Source organism: Theobroma cacao, chromosome 6, assembly GCF_053813885.1.
Source record: "Theobroma cacao isolate CCN51 chromosome 6, ASM5381388v1, whole genome shotgun sequence".
Taxonomy (NCBI): domain Eukaryota; kingdom Viridiplantae; phylum Streptophyta; class Magnoliopsida; order Malvales; family Malvaceae; genus Theobroma; species Theobroma cacao.
This window is the reverse complement of record NC_142644.1, coordinates 5,863,037-5,883,648: the sequence shown is the minus strand read 5'-3', so window position 1 is coordinate 5,883,648 and position 20,612 is coordinate 5,863,037. Positions and strand designations below refer to the sequence as shown.

Sequence of the window (20,612 nt, the reverse complement as noted above, 5' to 3'; positions counted from 1 at the left end):
AAGAATAGGCGTGAAGTGCAGAAGAATGAAGAGAGTTTTTACTGGCTTTTTGAGTTCTTTTTGTTCTTGGAAGCCTTTATTTCTTTTCTAGCCGTTAGAAGACTCTTAAATACTTGAAAAATTAGCTCTGATAGGTGTTAGGTAGTTTTTGACTGTTGGAAACAGTTTGGTGACAATTTTGGCCGTTAACCTTTCTTCTAGTGCTCAATTCAAGTTTTCTGACAAAATGATCTTAGTTGACTAACTACGCTCTTAGTCAACCAAGTCACTTCCATCTTAGCATTCAATCGTGTTTTAGTCCATAAACGTGCCCAGATGACCCAATCTTTCCTTAAACACATCAAAATATTACATAACCAATTAAATGCTAACTTTCGAAAAATGCCAACTTTTCTAAAAATAACCAAGCCTTTAGCAATCCAACACATAAGTTCAAATCTTTCAACAATAAGCTAAACTTATACGTTAGGAGTTGGATTGTGCAATTGTTTACCCCAAATATCTAGTGAAGTCAAGGGGAAAATTTTCCTTCGAAGCTGAATTAAATTAAATCTAAGTTATCAATCATTCAAATTGGAAATCAACCAACAAAAACACTTAATCTTACTTTTAAAAGCATTTCCCAAGCTTCAATCCACTACAATCTACTCTACATAGCTTTAAAAATTATTTTTGGAAGTTAAGGTTTGGATTTTTAAAGAGAGAAAGTGAAAATCATCTACCAAGCCTTTAGGAGGTAAAAACTTTTGCTTCCAACACTCAAAATCCTTGGTTTATTAAAGGAATATAGTGGGTCTGAAGGATGAAGTTGTAGAGAGAAAATAATGAAAAATTGAGGTTTTGGGGCTTTTAAGCCCAAATTTGGCTGATCTAGAGCCTAGGATTGACTATGGGAGCTTTGTAGTTGATCTTGGATTGCTCAACTTTCTATTGGCTCCATTAGTTTTTGATGATAATAAAACATTCACATTTATTTGTGTCTAATATCTTTATTTGAGTGTGCAAGAAAATTAATATATGAAATTAATCATTTAACTCCTCAAAGGGTATATCAAAAGAAAAAGAGGAATAAAAACAACAAGATGTAACTATCTAACAAGGAAGAAGCCTATTGGTGAAACAAGGAAGAATATTGGTTGATCAAGTTTCAAATTGGAGGAATGGCGGGCTAAAGAGTTTGAGAAACAGAATCACCTTAGTCGACCAAGTCAGTCGACTAACTGCTCTCTGCCAGAATCTGCAACCTGAAACAGAACCAACTTAGTCGATCAAGTCAGTCGACTAAGAGCTCTTTGTCTGCAATTTGAACCAAAGCACTACAAGACAAATTAACAGTTAGAACTCATCCTCAACTGTTTCCAACGGCCATAAATTGTCAAACTGCCATCAGAGTTGCATATCCAAGTATAAAAGGGTCTTCCAACAATTAGAAACAAGTTTTTTTGAAGCCTTGAAAGAGATTTGAGCTATAGAAAGCTGAAAAACCAGAAAAGCTTCACTGCGCTTGTCTGCTCTTAAATGCCTACTCCTTGCATTTGTATTTAGCACTCAAATCTTGTACCACTCAAATCAACCAATGATCATAGGTACCTTCTTTTACTACTTTTCTTGTATTCTTAGAGTGAGGGAATCACTCTAAGGGGTTGTTCAAGCTTGGATAGCTTGATTGTTGAAGGTTGTGGTTGAGCCTTGGAAAACCACTTTGGGTTTTAGTTGAGCCCATGAAAAACTAATGTAAAAGGTTTTAGTTGAGCCTGGTAAAAGCCATTGTAAAGCTTAGTGAAAGCTTATGAATTTCATCAGTGTTTAGTGAATTTGTGGGAAAATTCTTGGTTGGATAATCAAGGTAGTGGATGTAGGTCTTGGACCGAAGTAGTCTAAATTGCTATGCATCTTATACCCTGTTTTTATTTTCTTAAGTTCTGAAAATTAGTTTCCAATATTGTTAAGAGCCAATTTGTGCTATTCACTCCCTCTCTAGCACATATTATCGAGACCAACACTTTCCTCCCATTTCCCTGCCTAGGATCAATTACAAGGGCTTTAGAGTTAATCCTAGGCTAGTGTACTTATCTCCTTACTCTTTGCTTCACAGGATCATGTTAGCTTTACAATTATTATAGTTTTGATTATGACAAAATGATCAAATTGCTTGAACATTATTTGAGTAATCCTTGACAATTTCTTGAAATGATTTAACTCCCATACAGTTGTTCCTACATAGATACAAGCTTGACTCTTGAAGTTGTTGAACTATATCTATAAGCTTGTATGACTTAGGTGTATGAGTGTTTAATGGTGGAAAAAAAAAGAGAAGGAAAATTAAGTTAAATAGAGTTTAATAGACATCATGTTTAATTTATGTGTGTGATGCTTAGTTTTAGTTTTGTTAAATATTATGTAAAGAAAACTAGATGCATTAACTAAGGGAGAGCAACTCATTACGCATAAAGATTTGAAGCATTCATATTAAACATAGACATTGCATTCTTAGTCTAAGAGTGTTTTGTGATAATCAAAAATAAAAGATAGTGAATGTTGACTCAATATGTTTTTTATGATAGCAAAATATTCTCATTCATTAATGTCTAATTATATTGGTTAAGTGTGTAGGAGAAAGCTTAAATTCATTAATATATTTGGTATTTGAAAGCAAGTCAAGATGCTTGTTCAGTTGCAATATGTGTTTAATTGGTTAAACAAGCAAAGAAGAAAGAGCTTTAATGAAGACAAATTAGTCTTAACCGATTAACGCAAATCCTTAATCGATTAAAGCAATTCTGAGTGCTACACTAAAGACAGATAGAAAGGTCTTAACTAGTTAACACAAGATTTAATCAGTTAAGTGGGTGCTGGATACAAACAGAAGCCTCTTAGTCGGTTAACCAAGGGAGTTTGTTAGCTAAAATCCAAAAGTGAAGATCCAAAATGAAGGTAGTCAAATTTGTGAAGAACAATTCAAGAAGTCTCGGATGACTAACATATCTCATGGCTATTTAAGGGCAAAGGAATACCAACGTTACCAAGCTAAGAGAAGAATAAATCAAACCAAGAAAAGTTGGTGATTAATCAGTCAAAGTCTTTCTTAACCAATTAACAGAGTAAAGCAGATTGCAAGTCAGAGAATACTTAATCGACTAAGAAGTATGGTTAGCCAACTAAAAGCTCACAATCAAAAATTTGATTACAAGAGATAGAAGACTTAGTAAACTAAAAAGTATTGTTCGCCAGCTAAGAGCTCACTGCTAGAGAATTTGATTATAAGATAGAGAAGATTTAATCGACTAAGAAGTATGGTTAGTCAACTAAGAGCACACTATCAAAAAATTTGAATTTTAAGCACAAAAAGACAAAATAACGACCAGACACGACTAGTTTCTATCTTCAATGGCCAGAAGTGATTTTGTAAGTATTTAAAGCCTTTCCCACAGTCAAAAACAAGATAGAGAAGTTATCCAAAGTGATTTTGAGCTTCATAAACTAAAAACCTTTTCTTTACACTTGTATTTCACTCTCATCCTTTGAAAAAGTGTTTGAGCTTAACTTTGTTCATCTTAGATAAGCTAGATGATCAATTATACTTCATCTTTTCTCTATTTTCTGTTTACTTAGAATGTGAGAGACACTCTAAGGGGTTGATCAAGCTTGGATTAGAGTGGTTGTTGTGGTAGGTTTTAACTAAGCCTTAGAAAAGTTAGTTTTGGGTTTTGGTTGATCCCAGGAAAAACCATAGTTAAAGGTTGTGGCTGAGCCTGTGAAAATCCATTTTGGGTTTTGGTTGATTCCATGAAAAACCATTTTTAAAGGTTGTGGCTGAGCTTGTGAAAAGCCATTGTAAAAGCTTGGTGGAAGCTTGGGAATTCCATTGATTTTAGTGAATTGGTTTGAAAATCCTTGATTAAGATATCAAGGTAGTAGATGTAGGTCAAGGGGATTGAACCACTATAAATCATTGTGTTTTGTCTACCTTTTTTTTATTTTCTTCTTACTCTTAGCAATTAAATAATTCCTCCAATAAGCTTTAAACTTTCATTTTCAAATTCCTTTAATCAGTTTTTTACTTGGAAGGAATTTTAGTGTCATTCCAAAAGTGCTATTCACCCCCCTTTAGCACACTCTTTGGGACCAACAGATCGATCCTTCATGCACTAAGATTGACTCTTTAGGTCTAAATTTGTAAAAATTGATCTCTCTACAACCCCCAATCATTCATATTTCACTTAAAATCAACACATATATTCATCATGCACACCAATTTCTCATTCATGCACTATGTCACATAGCATATCACTTAAACATAGCATAATTTGCATACATACCATACTCATCTTAGTGCCAAACAAATGTAATATATCATTCATGTGCCAAGCATATGCACAACATCAATTGAGCTTTTGCATACTCATACTTTTCATGACCATCTCTCTATAAACATAGGCATTCCTTGAATTCAAAACATACACATAAAAGTTCACATCAACCTATAAGCTAGTCCTGCATCATACTTAATTAACATTAAAAATCAAGAGTGTTACAAAAATAAAACAAAATAATAAAAACAATTGAATAAAAAATAAAAAATAGGTTAATAAAATTAAAATTAAACATTGAATTTAATAAGGCTAAAAGATGACATATAATTAATTAGGTACTAATTAAATGGGCATTATGAAGGTGATAATACTTTTCTCACACATAACGTACTTCAAACCTAAATCTATTTCGTAGACCAGAATTATTCCTTCTAATGAACCTAAATCAATCCTAGGATCTCATTAGGAAAATAGATTCACTTAGATGGTCAATCGCACCTAAATAGAAAAAATTGATGGCAACTCCTTTTAAGTCGAACAGTTAAGTTTTAGGAATTACATGCTTTGATAGAGTTTTGCTTGCACACCTCTTTCTTCTTTCTGTGCCTCCTATCACATCATTCTTTTCTCTCTTTTGCTTCCCTTTCATTTCTCTTTCTTCGTCATGAGCTCCGTCGCTACCACTTACATACTGCATATCTCACCTGTTGAATTCATCTTTTCCTTCCCTTTCACATAACTATCAATATCACAACTTCCTTCAACCCCTATTATACTCATGAAACTATTTGAAACCATACATTCTGCTTCAACACACACCTTACTCAATATGTCGAGTCTGTTATTGACTTTCACTAAAACATGAGCTTGATCAAAACGTTCCCTTAGATAAGTACTCTTGTTAAGAGCCAAAAAATCCACTCAACAATCCCTAATGCTTTTGAACATGTTAACATACTAGAGTTTAATTGGTACTTTAGTAAGTCAAACCCATACTCGGATGTTTTTTTCATGAGTTGCAATTGATAGAGGTATGATTACATCAAACTACCATTCAAAAACATCAATGTAAATTTCTAGCATTACCTCAATCTTTTCCTTATCTTTAAAACTAATGAGAATCGACATCCCTTCTATGATTTGTAACCGTGCTTCAATCCCCTTACTCAACATACCTGCCTTAGTGGCTTCCAATTTACTCCTAGTTTTAGTGTTCCCACAATGTTTTTTTTACCCATGCCATCTTTTCCTTAAGTATATTGGTCCTGATTGTTATCACCCCATTCCCATTCTGGTGGCTTCCTTCTTTACTTCTTTTCGTTGCCTTTCTCTCCTATATCGTTTTACCACACACACACACACTTTCTCTCTCTCTCTCTCTCTCTCTCTCTCTCTCTCTCTCTCTCTCTCTCTCTCTACTTAGAGCAGTTGTCACCTTCTTTATATTTATCTTTTGTCATGCTCCTTTTCCCTAAGACTACCTCTTTATAAGTCCTATTGTCAACCATTGAAGTCTTATCCTTTTAAATGTTTCTTTGATTAGGTACTATTGTCTTTCTCCCTTTATTCATGGACATCTTCCAATTGGCATTGCCTTTCTCCCTATCACTCTTTTCCCATCCAACTACCAATGACCTCATTATTTAAAAGCTTTCTTCATTTCAAACCCTTCCCTGTACCTTACAAAGGCAAATCTTGTAATGTCCCCCTGCTCTTGGTAACTTCTCCTTGGAATGAAGACATCCACAACCCTCCCATATTCCTTAAAAGCACCTCTAATTACTTACCATGGCACCCTTTTACTCAAGTTGTAAACTACACACTGAGAATAGACTGTCCAGCTAGTGTCGCTCTCCCATTTTTTACCTTTAATAGTCTTAACACTTGAGCTACATTGTCTCTCACTCAAAGTATATACTAGAATTGAGCATACCACCGGTTAATAGACCTAAGTTAACACTAAATACAATAATCTAAATAAAAATTAGAGATTTAATTTGACTTTTTACTTGCCATTAACAATTAAGCTCAAAACTCAAAAGTAAACCAACCTCACTCACTACAAAAACAAATTTCTATCAAAGCATGTAAAAACATAATTTTATGATAAACTAATATTTTCATATTGAAAATTTTACAGTCCAAATTGATGATTAAGAATAATATGAAAATCAAATTTATTCACTTAAATGACTTACGTTAAGTTTTCGCTTTCTCATTTTTGTATTTTATCTTCCACCCATGTAATGAATGTCATATCAGTGATTATATTATGTTATTACACTTTTCTAGTAAATCGTATTATTATGGTATTATCTCTATCATGTATTCATAACATCTTATAATTTGGTATACACATGTTTTTCATAGCTTTTTTCTTCTAACAAATTTTATACATTAGTTAGATTATATACATGTGTGTTTGTATATGTACTTATCATGATATTAAATTTTGATAATCACTAATACAAACATATTATTTTTATCTTATACATTGATAAAAAAATTGCAAGAATTTTTAACTTATTATGTGTTTTTTATTTAAAAAAGTCCACCTATTATAATAATCTAAATAAAAAATTGAGATTTAATTTGACTTTGTATTTTCTATTAACGATTAAACTCAAAACTCAAAAGTAAATTACCCTCACTACAAAACAAATTTTTGTGGAAGCTGTAAAAACTTAATTTTATGATAAACTAATATATTCAAAATGAAATTTTTACCAAAAAAACTTATGATTAAAAACAATATGAAAATTAAATCATATTCTCTTAAAATGGGTTAATTTTTCACATTCTCATTTTTATGTTTTATCTTCCACCTATGTAATAAATGTCATACCGGTGGCTATTATTATGGCATTTTTTTTTTGAAAAAATGTTATTTTATGGTATTATCTCTATCATGTATTTGTAATTATTATAGTATTCGATGTACACTTGTTTTTAGTAGTTATATATTAGTTAGATTATACATACATGTGTTTATGTTACAAGCCCACATTTTCAATAAAAAAGACATTCCTAGCAGGTGGAGGAAGGTCCTTATAAGCCCAAGACCCTTCTCATCTTTTATTGATGTGGGATCCATAACATTCTACCCCACACCCCACTCATTTGTGTAGTTTTTTCACCTATAAAGGAAAATAACCTACCTTGGTCTGAGCGCATCTAGACCTTAGCATATTTTATAGGAAATATCATATCAGTAAAGATTTTGATAGATTCTGATGCCACTTATGATGAGTTCATATTTTCAATCCAAAACACATACTTGTTATGTATTCTTTTATTTTAAAAAGTTAACATTAATTACAATAATATAAATAAATATTTAAAATCTAATTTGACTGTGCATTCACCATTAACAATTAAATTCAAAACTCAAAAATAAATCATCATTGCTACAAAAACAAATTTTCATGAAAGCATGTAAAAATTTAATTTTATGATAAACTAATATATTTAAATTTTTACCATCAAAATTAATTATTTAGAGTAATATGAAAATCAAATCATATTCCCCAAAAATGAGTTATGTTAAGTTTTTGCGTTTATATTTTTATGTTTTATCTTCTACCGATGTAATGAATGTCATTCCAGTAACTATTATTATGGTATTATCCTTTTTTGGTAAATGCTATAATTATGGTATTATCTCTATCATATACTTATAACGTCTTATTGTTTGGTGTACACGTGTTTTTAGTAGTTTTTTCTTTTGACCATTTTTATGTATTAGTTGGATTATATATATACACGTTTGTTCATGTATGTATCACACATATCAAATTTTGATAATTACTAATAAAAACACATTATTATTATCTTATACATTGAAAAATAAAAAATTACAAAAATTTTTAACTTATTATGTGTTTTTTTTTTATTTAGAAAAGTTAACCCTAATTACCATAATCAAAATAAAAATTTAAAATTTGATTTAATTGTCCATTTACCATTAATGATTAAACTCAAAACTCAAAGTAAATCATTGTCACTGCAAAACAAATTTTCGTGAAAGCATATAACAACTTAATGTTATGATAAACTAAAATATTTTTTTTACCATCAAAATTGATGACTAAGAGTAATACAAAAATTAAATCATATTTTCTTAAAATGAGTTATGTTAAGTTTTAGCATTCATATTTTTATATTTTATCTTCCACACATGTGATGAATGTTATACCATTGACTATCATTATGGTTATATATATCCTTTTTTGAAAAAAGTTATTATTATGATATTATCTCTATCATGTATTTGTAATTATTGGAGTATTTTCTCTGTCATGTATTTATAATGCCTTATTATTCAGAGTACACTTGTTTTTAGTAGTTATATATTAGTTGGATTATATATGTCACGATCCGGAACTCTCCTCGAGCCCGTGAGAATCACAACGGTGTCCCTATGGGCACTCATCTCCCGAAATGCCAATCGAAACCCCGCATGGCTTAATATCAATTTCTCATTTCCCCCGGCGAGTAACCGTTGCCAAATTTTATATTCTAAAGGATTTTGAGCTATTTCCAACTTAAAACTGATAAAATAAAAATTTTTGTCTCATAAGGGCATTTTGGTCATTTTCCACTAAAAATTTCGAAACTAGATAAAAATGTAGTAAACAAGTACCTATTGCATAATTCACAATTAAAAATAAGTTTAGGCATCTAAAACCTTTATTTAAAATGAAATTATAATTATTTGAATATAATAAGAAGATAAAACAAAATATTCAATAAAATGATTTATTTTCTTAGAGTTATACGTAAATACTTTTTGTAACATAAAAGTAAAATAATTTCATTCATACTATGACACAGTAAACTATTGCATTTAAATTAATTTAATTTAATTTACAATATCAAGCGGGCCCACGAATTACTAGAAGTGAGGAAAACGGTGAACCTACAGTTCGGATGACGTAATCCAATGGAAGCCCTCGATGGAATCGACTACCTACAGCTTACTCTGAGCCTGAAATGGGTGGAAAAGAGGGTGGTGAGATTATAAAATCCCAATGAGTAAACAAACATCATTTAAATCAGCTAAAGCCGAGTAAAATGAGACAATTAAAATATCCCATCATTTTTAAGTATTTCACAATTTGAAAATTTATCCCAACCCAAGCAAACGGTTGTATTTTATTTAATTTCTCATTAAGGCTTATGACTTTCATAAACATTTGGCTCATGCCATCAAATAGTACTCGATGACACCTTGATCAGAGGCATACACTCGAGCCCGTCAAGGTTGTTAAAATTTCGTATACACGTAAAACATATTTTTAGTTTGAGAAACACACAGTCGTTCCTTGGCGTTAGCGGAGTTCATCATCACGAGGTGGTTCGACGTGACGTGAACTCTATCCATAACTCAGGAGATACCCTACGCGCCTCTCCGACCGAGGTACATATATATATTCGGATTCTGTGCCCCTCTAATAGGTTGGTCCACAAAATTCGCTTAGTGTAGCAAGCTAAACCCACCATACAATAAAATTCAATAACATGATATAGCAATTATTGTAATTCACAACCTTTCAAGGCTAAATACATATTTCATACATTTCAACACTAATATCAATTCAGCCATTCATGCAATTATTGTCATAAACCATTTGATTTCAAATCATAAATTTACGACATAACAAGTGGTCTCCAATTACTTTATTTTCAAAATCATTATTCAATTTTAAAACAATTTATAAAATCTTTTCATGTAAACACATTTTGTTTGTAAAACACAAAAATTTACCATTTAAACTCATTTTCATAAAATTTCACCAAAACCGATTAAAACATACTTTAGATAATTAAAATGATGATAAGGTTGCTCACAGTACTAAGAGTTCGACATACTTCTATTCCCGGTCTTCGGGCACAATCTCTTTACCCTTGTTAGTGGGCTCACCACCTATACATCATACGTGACACGAATTTCAATAAATTGTGTCAATTTATCATAAACTATTTCAGGCTCTCTAAATCTAAATGAATGCATGCGATGGGATGCAAAATGTCCAATTAATCACTTAAATGTGATATTCGACCTAAGTCACATTATACTCGGTCTAATCGGCTAAAATCTCCAATTTAACTCTAAATCAATTCTTCTCACTTTCTACACTCCAATTATACTTAAATTACCTCAGTGACTGTCAATGAGATTCAATTTATCAGTCTTGGGTCAATAATCACACATGTTTATACGTTAAGCAAAAATTCAAATTTTCACACCAAATTTTCCATTTAATTTCTAGCCTCACCAAACATCAAATATCACCAGAATATCATGAAATATCATCAATTTTAGCCTCAATATTCTCCCTAGAAAATTTGGCCTCTTATGGGTAATGGGAGAAAATGAATTTTTTTCTTGTTGTTTTGTTTCTAAATATGCTAAACTAACTAAAAACACTAACATAACTTAGAATCAAATCAATCCAACTTCATTCTCTCTCCATACCCATTTGGTCAGCCATGAATTCACCATGAAAACAAGAAATTTAATCATGGAAAATAAGGAGCAATGCATGGGAAAGGTAGATCACAAGTCAAAATCAAGAAATATTACCTTTGATTGCTTGATTCCTTGAAATCCCACACTTTTTCTTCAATTTTCCCACCTAGGTTTTGTGTTTTTCCTTTCCTCTCTTTGTTCTTACTATGGTCGGCCACATGAAGAGAAAATGGGATAAATATGGGCTGATTTTTATGAAAAATAATAAAATATCCTTACCTGACACATGTCACATGCTTATTAGTCCATTTTGTTTATACTTTAATAATTATACTTCCATTCTCCACCACATGATTAGTCAAAGGTCAAAATGAGGATAGGGGAAGACCATGTGCTGACAAGTGTCCTGGTGGTGGAAAATTACGATTTTGCCCTTAAGATGGCAAAATTACCATTTTACCCCTATGCTTCGAAAAATACTGAGATTATAAATTTTCACTTCTCAACCTCAAATTATACTCCAATAAGTCAAACATGATCAAAATCTTTTAAAAAAATTATCATTTTGTCCTCGAGTGGTAAAATTACCATTTTACCCCTGAATAGCGAAATTTTCAATTTGACTCCAATTCGATCCTCGAACTCTGAATCACCATTTTAAGTCATTTGAAGACTTTAAAATTCTCAATTTCACCTTAAATTCTCTATTTGATCTAGTTCGAAGCTTAGTTCAAATTAGTTATACTATTAAGTACACTACCAGCTTTTAAAGATTTTCGAGGCTTTTCGAGCATGCAAACATGCTAATCATCACATGCATGTCATAACAAGTATTTTATAAGGTCAGGTTTGACATTTTCTCCCCTACTTGGATCAACCATATGATCCTTCTTCATGACCGATTTCGATGTCCGACTAAATATTAATATTTTAATATTATTTCATTAATAAAATATTATTTTTTTCTAAAAATTTTATCTGGTCTCTTTGGTTCCCAAAGTTCCTTATTATGCCTGAATTCGCATCCGACCAACTTTATTTATCACCATATCAAAGTATGGGGCATTTCAATATATACACGTGTTTGTGTTACAAGCCCATATTTTCAATTAGAAAGACATTCTTATTAGATGGAAAAAGGTCCTTATAAGCCTATAACTCATCCCATCTTTTATTGATGTAGTATTCATAACATTCTACCTATATCATACTCAATTGTGTAGCTTTTCACATATAGAGGAGAACGGCCTTCTTTGATCTAGATCTATCTCGACCCTAGTATCTTTTATAGGTAGTCTCTTATTAGTGAAGATTTCGAGAAATTCTGATACCACTTGTGATGAGCTTATATTTTTAACTCAAAAAACATGCTTATTAGGTGGAGGAAGACTCTAATAAGTCAAAAATTCATTTCATCTCTTATTGATGTGAGATCCTTGACATTTGAACATTTATGTGTCATGCACATCAAATTTTGATAATTACTAATAAAAACATATTATTCTTATCTTATACATTGATAAAAAAAATTACAAGGATTTTAACTTATTATCTGTTTTTTGTTTAAAAAGATTAACACTAATTACAATAATCTAATTTGATTGTGCATTTTCCATTAATGATTAAACTCAAAACTCAAAAGTAAATCACTATCACTACAAAAACAATTTTCATGAAAGCATGTAAAAATTTAATTTTATGATAAACTAATATATTTAAATTTTTACCATCAAAATTGATGATTAAGAGTAATATGAAAATGAAATCATATTCTCTTAAAATGAGTTATTTTAAGTTTTTGTGTTCATATTTTTATGTTTTATCTTCCACCTATGTAATAAATGTCATACCAATGACTATTATTATGGTACTATCCTTTTTTTAAAAATGTTATAATTATAGTATTATCTCTATTATATACTTGTAACGCCTTATTATTTGGTGTACACGTATTTTTAGTAGTTTTTTCTTTTAACCATTTTTATATATTACTTGGATTATATGTACATGTGTTTGTACATGTATGTATCACATGCATCAAATTTTAATAATTACTAACAAAAACACATTATTGTTATCTTATACATTGATAAAGAAAAAATTAGAAAATTTTTTTAACTTATTATGGTTTTTTAATTTAAAAAAAGTTAACACTAATTACAATAATCAAATAAAAATTTGAAATCTAATTTTGATTGTGCATTTGCCCTCAACAATTAAACTCAAAACTCAAAAGTAAATCACCGTTATTACAAAAACAAATTTTCGCGAAAGCATGTAAAAATCTAATTTTATGATAAACTAATATCTTCAAGTTTTTACCTTCAAAATAGGTGAGTTAGAGTAATATGAAAATCAAATTATATTCACTTAAACTGAGTTACATTAAGTTTTTGTGTTTATATTTGTATGTTTTATCTTCCACCCATCTATTGAATGTCATACCGATCAGTATTATTATGATATTATCATTTTTTGGTAAATGTTATTATTATAGTATTATCTCTGTCATGGACTTGTAACGTTTTATTATTTAGTGTACACGTGTTTTTAGTAGTTTTTTCTTTTAATCATTTTTATATATTAGTTGAATTATATATACAAGCGTTTGTACATGTATGTATCAAACACATTAAATTTTAATAATTACTAATAAAAACACATTATCGTTATCTTAGACATTGATAAAGAAAAAAATTAGAAGCATTTTTAACTTATTATGTGTTTTTTTATTTAAAAAAGTGAACATTAATTACAATAATCAAATAAAGATTTGAAATCTAATTTTGATTGTGCATTTGTCATTAATGATTAAACTCAAAACTCAAAAGTAAATCACCATCACTACAAAAACAAATTTTCGTAAAAGCATGTAAAAATCTAATTTTTTGGATAAACTAATATATTCAAGTTTTTACCATCAAAATTGATGAGTTAAAGTAATATGAAATCAAACGATATTCACTTAAAATGAGTTATGTTAAGTTTTTGTGTCCATATTTTTATATTTTATCTTCCACCCATGTAATGAATGTCATACTAGTGATATTATTATGATATTATCATTTTTTGGTAAATATTATTATGGTATTATCATTGTCGTGGGCTTGTAACGCCTTATTATTTGGTGTACATGTATTTTTAGTATTTTTTTGACCATTTTTATATTTTAGTTGAATTATATATAAACGTGTTTGTACGCTTATATATCACACAAATCAAATTTTAATAATTACTAATAAAACAAATTATTGTTATCTTATACATTGATAAAAAAATTAAAAGAATTGTTAACTTATTATGTGTTTTTTTATTTAGAAAATTTAATACTAATTATAATAATCAAATAAAGATTTGAAATCTAATTTTGATTCTGCATTGGCCATTAATGATTAAACTGAAAAGTAAATCATCGTCACTACAAAAACAATTTTTCGTGAAAGCATGCAAAAATCTAATTTTATGATAAACTGATATATTCAAGTTTTTACAATCAAAATTGATGAGTTAGAGTAATATGAAAATCAAATCATATCCACTTAAAACGAGTTATGTTAAGTTTTTGTGTTCATATTTTTATTTTTTATCTTCCACACATGTAATGAATGTCATACAGATGACTATTATTATGATATTATCATTTTTTGGTAAATGTTATTATTATGGTATTATCTCTGTCATGGACTTGTAACGCCTTATTATTTGGTGTACACATGTTTTTAATAGTTTTTCTTTTGACCATTTTTATATATTAGTTGAATTACATATAAACGTGTTTGTACATATATGTATAACACACATGAAATTTTAAAAATTACTAAGAAAAACACATTATTGTTATCTTATACATTGATAAAGAAAAAATTATAAGAAGTTTTAACTAATTATGTGTTTTTTCATTTAAAAAAAGTTAACACTAATTACAATAATCAAATAAAGATTTGAAATCTAATTTTGATCGTGCATTTGCTATTTATGATTAAACTCAAAACTCAAAACTCAAAAGTAAATCAACATCATTGCAAAAACAAATTTTCGTGAAAGCATATAAAAGTTTAATTTTTTATAAACTAATATATTTAAGTTTTTACTATCAAAATTCATGAGTTAGAGTGATATGAAAATCAAATCATATTCACTTAAATTGAGTTATGTTAAGTTTTTGTATTCATATTTTTATATTTTATCTTCCATCCATGAAATGAATGCCATACCAGTGATTATTATTATGATATTATTATTTTTTGATAAATGTTATTGTTATGGTATTATCTCTGTCATGGACTTGTACTGCTTTATTATTTGGTGTACATGTGTTTTTAGTAGTTTTTTCTTTTGACCATTTTTATATATTAGTTGAATTATATATACACATGTTCGTACATGTATGTATCACACACATCAAATTTTAATAATTACTCATAAAAACACATTATTGTTATTTTATATATTGATAAAGAAAAAATTAGAAGAATTTTTAACTTATTATGTGTTTTTTTATATAAAAAAATTAACACTAATTATAATAATCAAATAAATATTTGAAATCTAATTTTGATTATACATTTGCCATTAACGATTAAACTCTAAAATAAATCACCGTCACTACAAAAACAAATTTTCGTAAATGCATGTAAAAATCTAATTTTATGCTAAACTAATATATTCAAGTTTTTACTATCAAAATTGATGAATTAGAGTAATATGAATATCAAATCATATTCACTTAAAACGAGTTATATTAAGTTTTTGTGTTCATATTTTTATGTTTTATCTTCCACTCATGTAATGAATGCAATACCAGTGACTATTATTATGATATTGTCATTTTTTGGAAAATGTTCTTATTATGGTATCATTTCTGTCATAAATTTGTAACGCCTTATTCTTTGATGTATACGTGTTTTTAGTGATTTTTTCTTTTGACCATTTTTATATATTGATTGAATTATTTATACACGCGCGTGCACATGTATGTATCACACACACATCAAATTTTGATAATTACTAATACAAACATCTTATACATTAATAAATAAAAAATTAAAAAAACTTTTAACTTATTATGTGTATTTTTATTTATAAAATTAACACTAATTATAATAATCTAAATAAAAATTAAAAATCTAATTTCACTTTGATTAAATTCTAATGCAGCAGGTGTGATGGAAAGTGGGTTTCAGGTAGGAGGCAAAGAGCTTGGCAGGAGCAGATAAGCCCGAGGAAACTGGGTAGTGGGTCCCTTCTGTCAGCAAAACAGAAAAAAATTGTGGGTCCCCATATGATACCACTGGTCCACCGCATAGACACCTTGGGCTCTACCTACACAAAACAATAACAGTGAATCAGTGATAAACACACAGCTAGAAAGAAGCCACTCTCATACTATCAAGCTCTGTCCTTTGCTATTAGCTTCTTTCTTCTACTGTCTGTCGTTCGCTTCTCCTTGTTTTCTCAACAGCTCTCCTTAACCACCCCCCAAAGAAAAAGTCCTTGTCAATCTTCACGTCTCCCTGAAAGGTATCTCCTTTCCCTTTCAAACATGTCCTCATGTTTTTTGTGCATGTATTCGTTTGACTTTCTTTGTCTTATCTATGATCAAAGATCATCTATGTCATTGTAAGATCAACCTTGAGAAAGGGTTTTTCTTTTTCTTCTGTCTTCTTTTCAGATTTATGGGTTGTTTTCTTGTTTCTTTTAAATATAAGCCTTCCCTTTTGTCTCTTCGTTTGTTAATCCTTTCTGTTTGTGTTGGTGGCTGGATATTTTTTTGCCATTAGGTGAACTCAAAAGTTAGTCCTTTATATTCAATTTGATATATTTTGCTGCTTCTTTTTTTTTTTTTTCTCTTGCTTTCTTTCGTTTCCTTTTGGTTTGTTTATCTTTATGAGTAAGAAGGCAGTTGCACACACCTAGGTGAACCTAAAAGCTACAACATCCTTTTCTTTTTGTCTAATTTTTTTATAGCACATATAGCAGATTCTGCCTTTAATTAAAAAAGGGTCTCCTTTCGATACCAATGCTGTATGGACTTTTGTGCTTCACATCGGGTGTTTTTCGAGGACAGTGATCATGTCAAGGTCTAGAAATCTCTGCTTGAAATTAGGAAAAACATTTATTTATTTATTCATTATTATTATTATTATTTTTTGATTGAATGAAGGCTTTCAGGATTGTCATGCTATGCCATTTCTTTCTTGCTATATCTATTAGGGAAGCGACACTTCTCAGTCTCATCTTAAGTCATTGTTTAGAAGCATCAATAAACAAAGAGCATGACTTAGATTGTCAAGTGCGGTATAAATATAAGTTGGGTCTCTATTTACAAATTCATCTTCATTTAGATACTTAATCAGGCTGAAAAAAAAAATTTATTTAGTGTCGAGTTTGGCGTCGTTTTGCATGCACCTTTGCCATTTTAATTCGTCCCTCTTGATAGGCATCTTAAATAATCTTAAACTTGGTATATTATCATACCGTAATAGTACTACTATTCAAATGTATACTTGCTTCTTTGTTGTTCTATTAAAGCTTTCTTTATATTTCAAAAAATAAGAAAAAGATGTGAAAATGCTCTAGATGGTGACAATTCTTTTTTGAGGTCTTCACATTTCTTGGATACGTCTACGGCTGATCATGTACTTGTCAGTTGTCACGTGTGTAGCTTGGCCTTGTGCCTGCTAATATTATACTTTGGGAGGGAAAGCAATGGTGATATATAGGGGCACATAAACTCTGTTCTTTGACTAAATTTATTTCATGATGGTTTATCAATAGTTCAGTTGATTGCCATAAATTTATCTATGTATGTTGAACATTTTGTCAAATTTCATATCTTCCATTGTAATTGTAATCTATACTGCGTGTGCCTCAACAGTCAATTCCCAATTTGGTTTGGTCATTTTAAAAAGCTTGCTGAAAGTGCTTAACATGTTTACTGGGTAAATCCAGGTTCCAACCTCCACATTGGGCACTCTTAAGAAGTAGCATATCTTTCAAATAACTAAAATGGCATCCAGTGAAGCCTCCATCAATGTTCATGATCATGGCAAAGCTGTGGATGGGAAAAAGCAGAGAGTCCAATGCAATTATTGTGGGAAAGAGATGAGTGGCTTTTTCCGTCTCAAGTACCACTTGGGAGGTGTACGTGGAGATGTGATACCTTGTGAAATGGTTTCAGAAGATGTGAAAGAGCTGTTCAAAAACATGTTACCTGAAAGAGGAGGACGTCTCAGCCAGGAAGTCAGAGATCTGTCTCGACAAGATCTTCCCTGGAAGAGGAACGGGTGCCCCAATTCAAATGTTGCCAAGAAAATGAGGCGTCAAAGTTGTAAATCCTCTGGTAGTAGGAGTGGAGAGGATGAAATTATAGATTCTATGTCAGAAGATGATGTGAAAGAACCTGCAATACTTCCCAGCGCAAGGATAGTTTCACAAAGTGCTGTTACCGGTGACCCAGAAGAAGAGCCATCGTGTAAGCAAAACAAAAGATGCATTGGTAGATTTTTCTATGAAACAGGTATCGATCTTACGCTTGTGAACTCTCCAAGCTTTCAAAGGATGATAAATGATACCCATTGTCCTGGTCAGACAAATTATAAGATCCCCAGTTGTCAGGAACTGAAGGGGTGGATTCTTAAGGATGAAGTGAAGGAAATGCAAGAATATGTGGAGAAGATAAGGCAGTCATGGGCAAGCTCTGGATGCAGCATCCTGTTGGATGGATGGATTGATGAAAAAGGTCGAAACTTGGTTAGTTTTATTGTGGATTGCCCACAAGGCCCAATTTATCTTCATTCTTCAGATGTTTCAGCCTCTGTTGATGATGTTGACGCATTGCAATTGTTGTTCGATAGGGTTATTGATGACGTTGGGGTTGAAAATGTAGTTCAAATCATTGCCTTTTCTACAGAAGGTTGGGTGGGAGCTGTAGGCAAGCAGTTCATGGGCAGGTCCAAGACAGTGTTTTGGACTGTTAATGCATCTCATTGCATTGAGCTCATGTTAGACAAGATTGCGATGATGGGTGAGATCAGAGGGACACTAGAAAACGCCAGGACCATCTCGAAGTTCATTCATGGCCATTTGACCGTGTTAAACCTTTTGAGAGATTATACTGATGGTCATGATCTTATTAAACCTACCAAGGTAAGGTCGGCAATGCCTTTTGTGACTCTGGAGAATATTATAGCAGAAAAGAAAAACTTGAAGGCGATGTTTGCGTCATCTGAGTGGAACACCTCAGCATGGGCTTCTAGAGCAGAGGGGAAGAGGGTGGCAGACTTGGTGGGGGATCCTTCATTCTGGAAAGGAGCTGGAAGGGTTGTAAAGACAGCTCTACCTCTTATACGTGTTCTATGTTTGATCAATGGGGATGATAAACCGCAAATGGGGTATATATATGAAACCATGGATCAGATGAAGGAGACAATTAAGAAGGAATGCAATAGCAAGGAATCCCAGTACATGCCCTTTTGGGAACTGATTGATAAGATCTGGGATGGGCATCTCCATAGCCCCCTCCATGCTGCAGGTCATTTTTTAAATCCAAGTCTTTTCTATTCAACTGACTTCCAAAGTGACTCTGAGGTTGCCTTTGGCCTGTTATGTTGTATGGTCCGTATGATTCAAAGTCAGCCAATTCAAGATAAAATCGTACAACAGCTTGAAGCGTATAGAAATTCTGAAGGTGCTTTCGGAGAGGGGAGTACCGTTCAGCAAAGAACCAGATTCTCTTCTAGTAAGAAAACCATACTTTTTCTTCTTTCACAATTTCTCGTAACTTAATTTAATTTTATCCTCTGTGAATGCGGATGCAGCCATGTGGTGGTCTACATATGGAGGACGGTGTCCGGAGTTGCAGCGATTTGCCACAAGAATTTTGAGCCAGACTTGCGTTGGTGCTTCAAAATATAGGCTCAACAGGAGTTTGGTGGAGAAGCTGCTGACAAAAGGAAGGAATCCTGTTGAGCAACAACTATTAAGCGATCTGATATTTGTTCATTACAATTTGCAACTGCAGCAGCAGCAGCGTTCTCAATTCGGCGTGAACTATGACATTGCTGGTGATGAGATAGATGCAATGGATGAGTGGATAGTAGATGATACACCAGAGATTGGGTCCCGAGATGGTGATTCAGCTTGGAAGGAGTTGGATGGTGCTGTTAATGGAGGAAGACCTTCATCTCAAGTGAAGGAAGAGTATAGGCAAGTGTAAAGACAAAAAGAGTTGGAGAAAGGACAAGATTAAATCTATCATGAGAATGCAATTTAAACCCTTATTGGCTGTTGAACTGAATAATCTAAGATCTCTCTCTCTCTCTATCTGGTCCTGCTATTAACCTTTTCTTTATTTGTAAAAATTATAAGGTTGAGATTTTCATTTGGATATGACATTTTTAATCATAGGATATGTACTCATGTTCATCTTTTCTCTCTCATATCAAAAAAGAATATTGATGGTTTAGTTAGATAATAATTAAAAGTTTTGTGTGATTTATAAATTAAGTAAACAGTAATAATAGAAATAGAAAAATTGTATTGATTGATAGCTTTAGTGAAATTATGGCAATGATACATCTGATGAAGAGTTTTAAATCACATGTAATAGAAGTATTGAAAAAAATGAGAATTCTATATTTGTAATGTTTGGAAACAGCATTGTAATACAGGTGAATGTCGCAAAGTTTATCTTTTATAACTTGAAAAGAGTATGGTAACATATCTACTTCAGTAATTGACAATAATTTATTAACAAAACATTCAGAATAAAAAAACAAAAAAAACTATTAACGAGATGTTTGTTTTACAATCATTCATTGTAAAAA

General features: G+C 31.1%; 1 protein-coding gene across 1 annotated transcript; it reads left to right on the top strand.

Moving 5' to 3' along the window:
- The first annotated feature begins 16,181 nt into the window (after positions 1 to 16,181).
- Positions 16,182 to 20,104, top strand: LOC18595524 (uncharacterized). The gene is made up of 3 exons (XM_018122719.2): positions 16,182 to 16,305; positions 17,737 to 19,525; positions 19,605 to 20,104. The coding sequence occupies exons 2-3, from the start codon at positions 17,794 to 17,796 to the stop codon at positions 20,000 to 20,002; spliced, it is 2,130 nt and encodes a 709-aa protein (XP_017978208.2). The 5' UTR covers positions 16,182 to 16,305; positions 17,737 to 17,793; the 3' UTR covers positions 20,003 to 20,104.
- Positions 20,105 to 20,612: the final 508 nt, after the last annotated feature.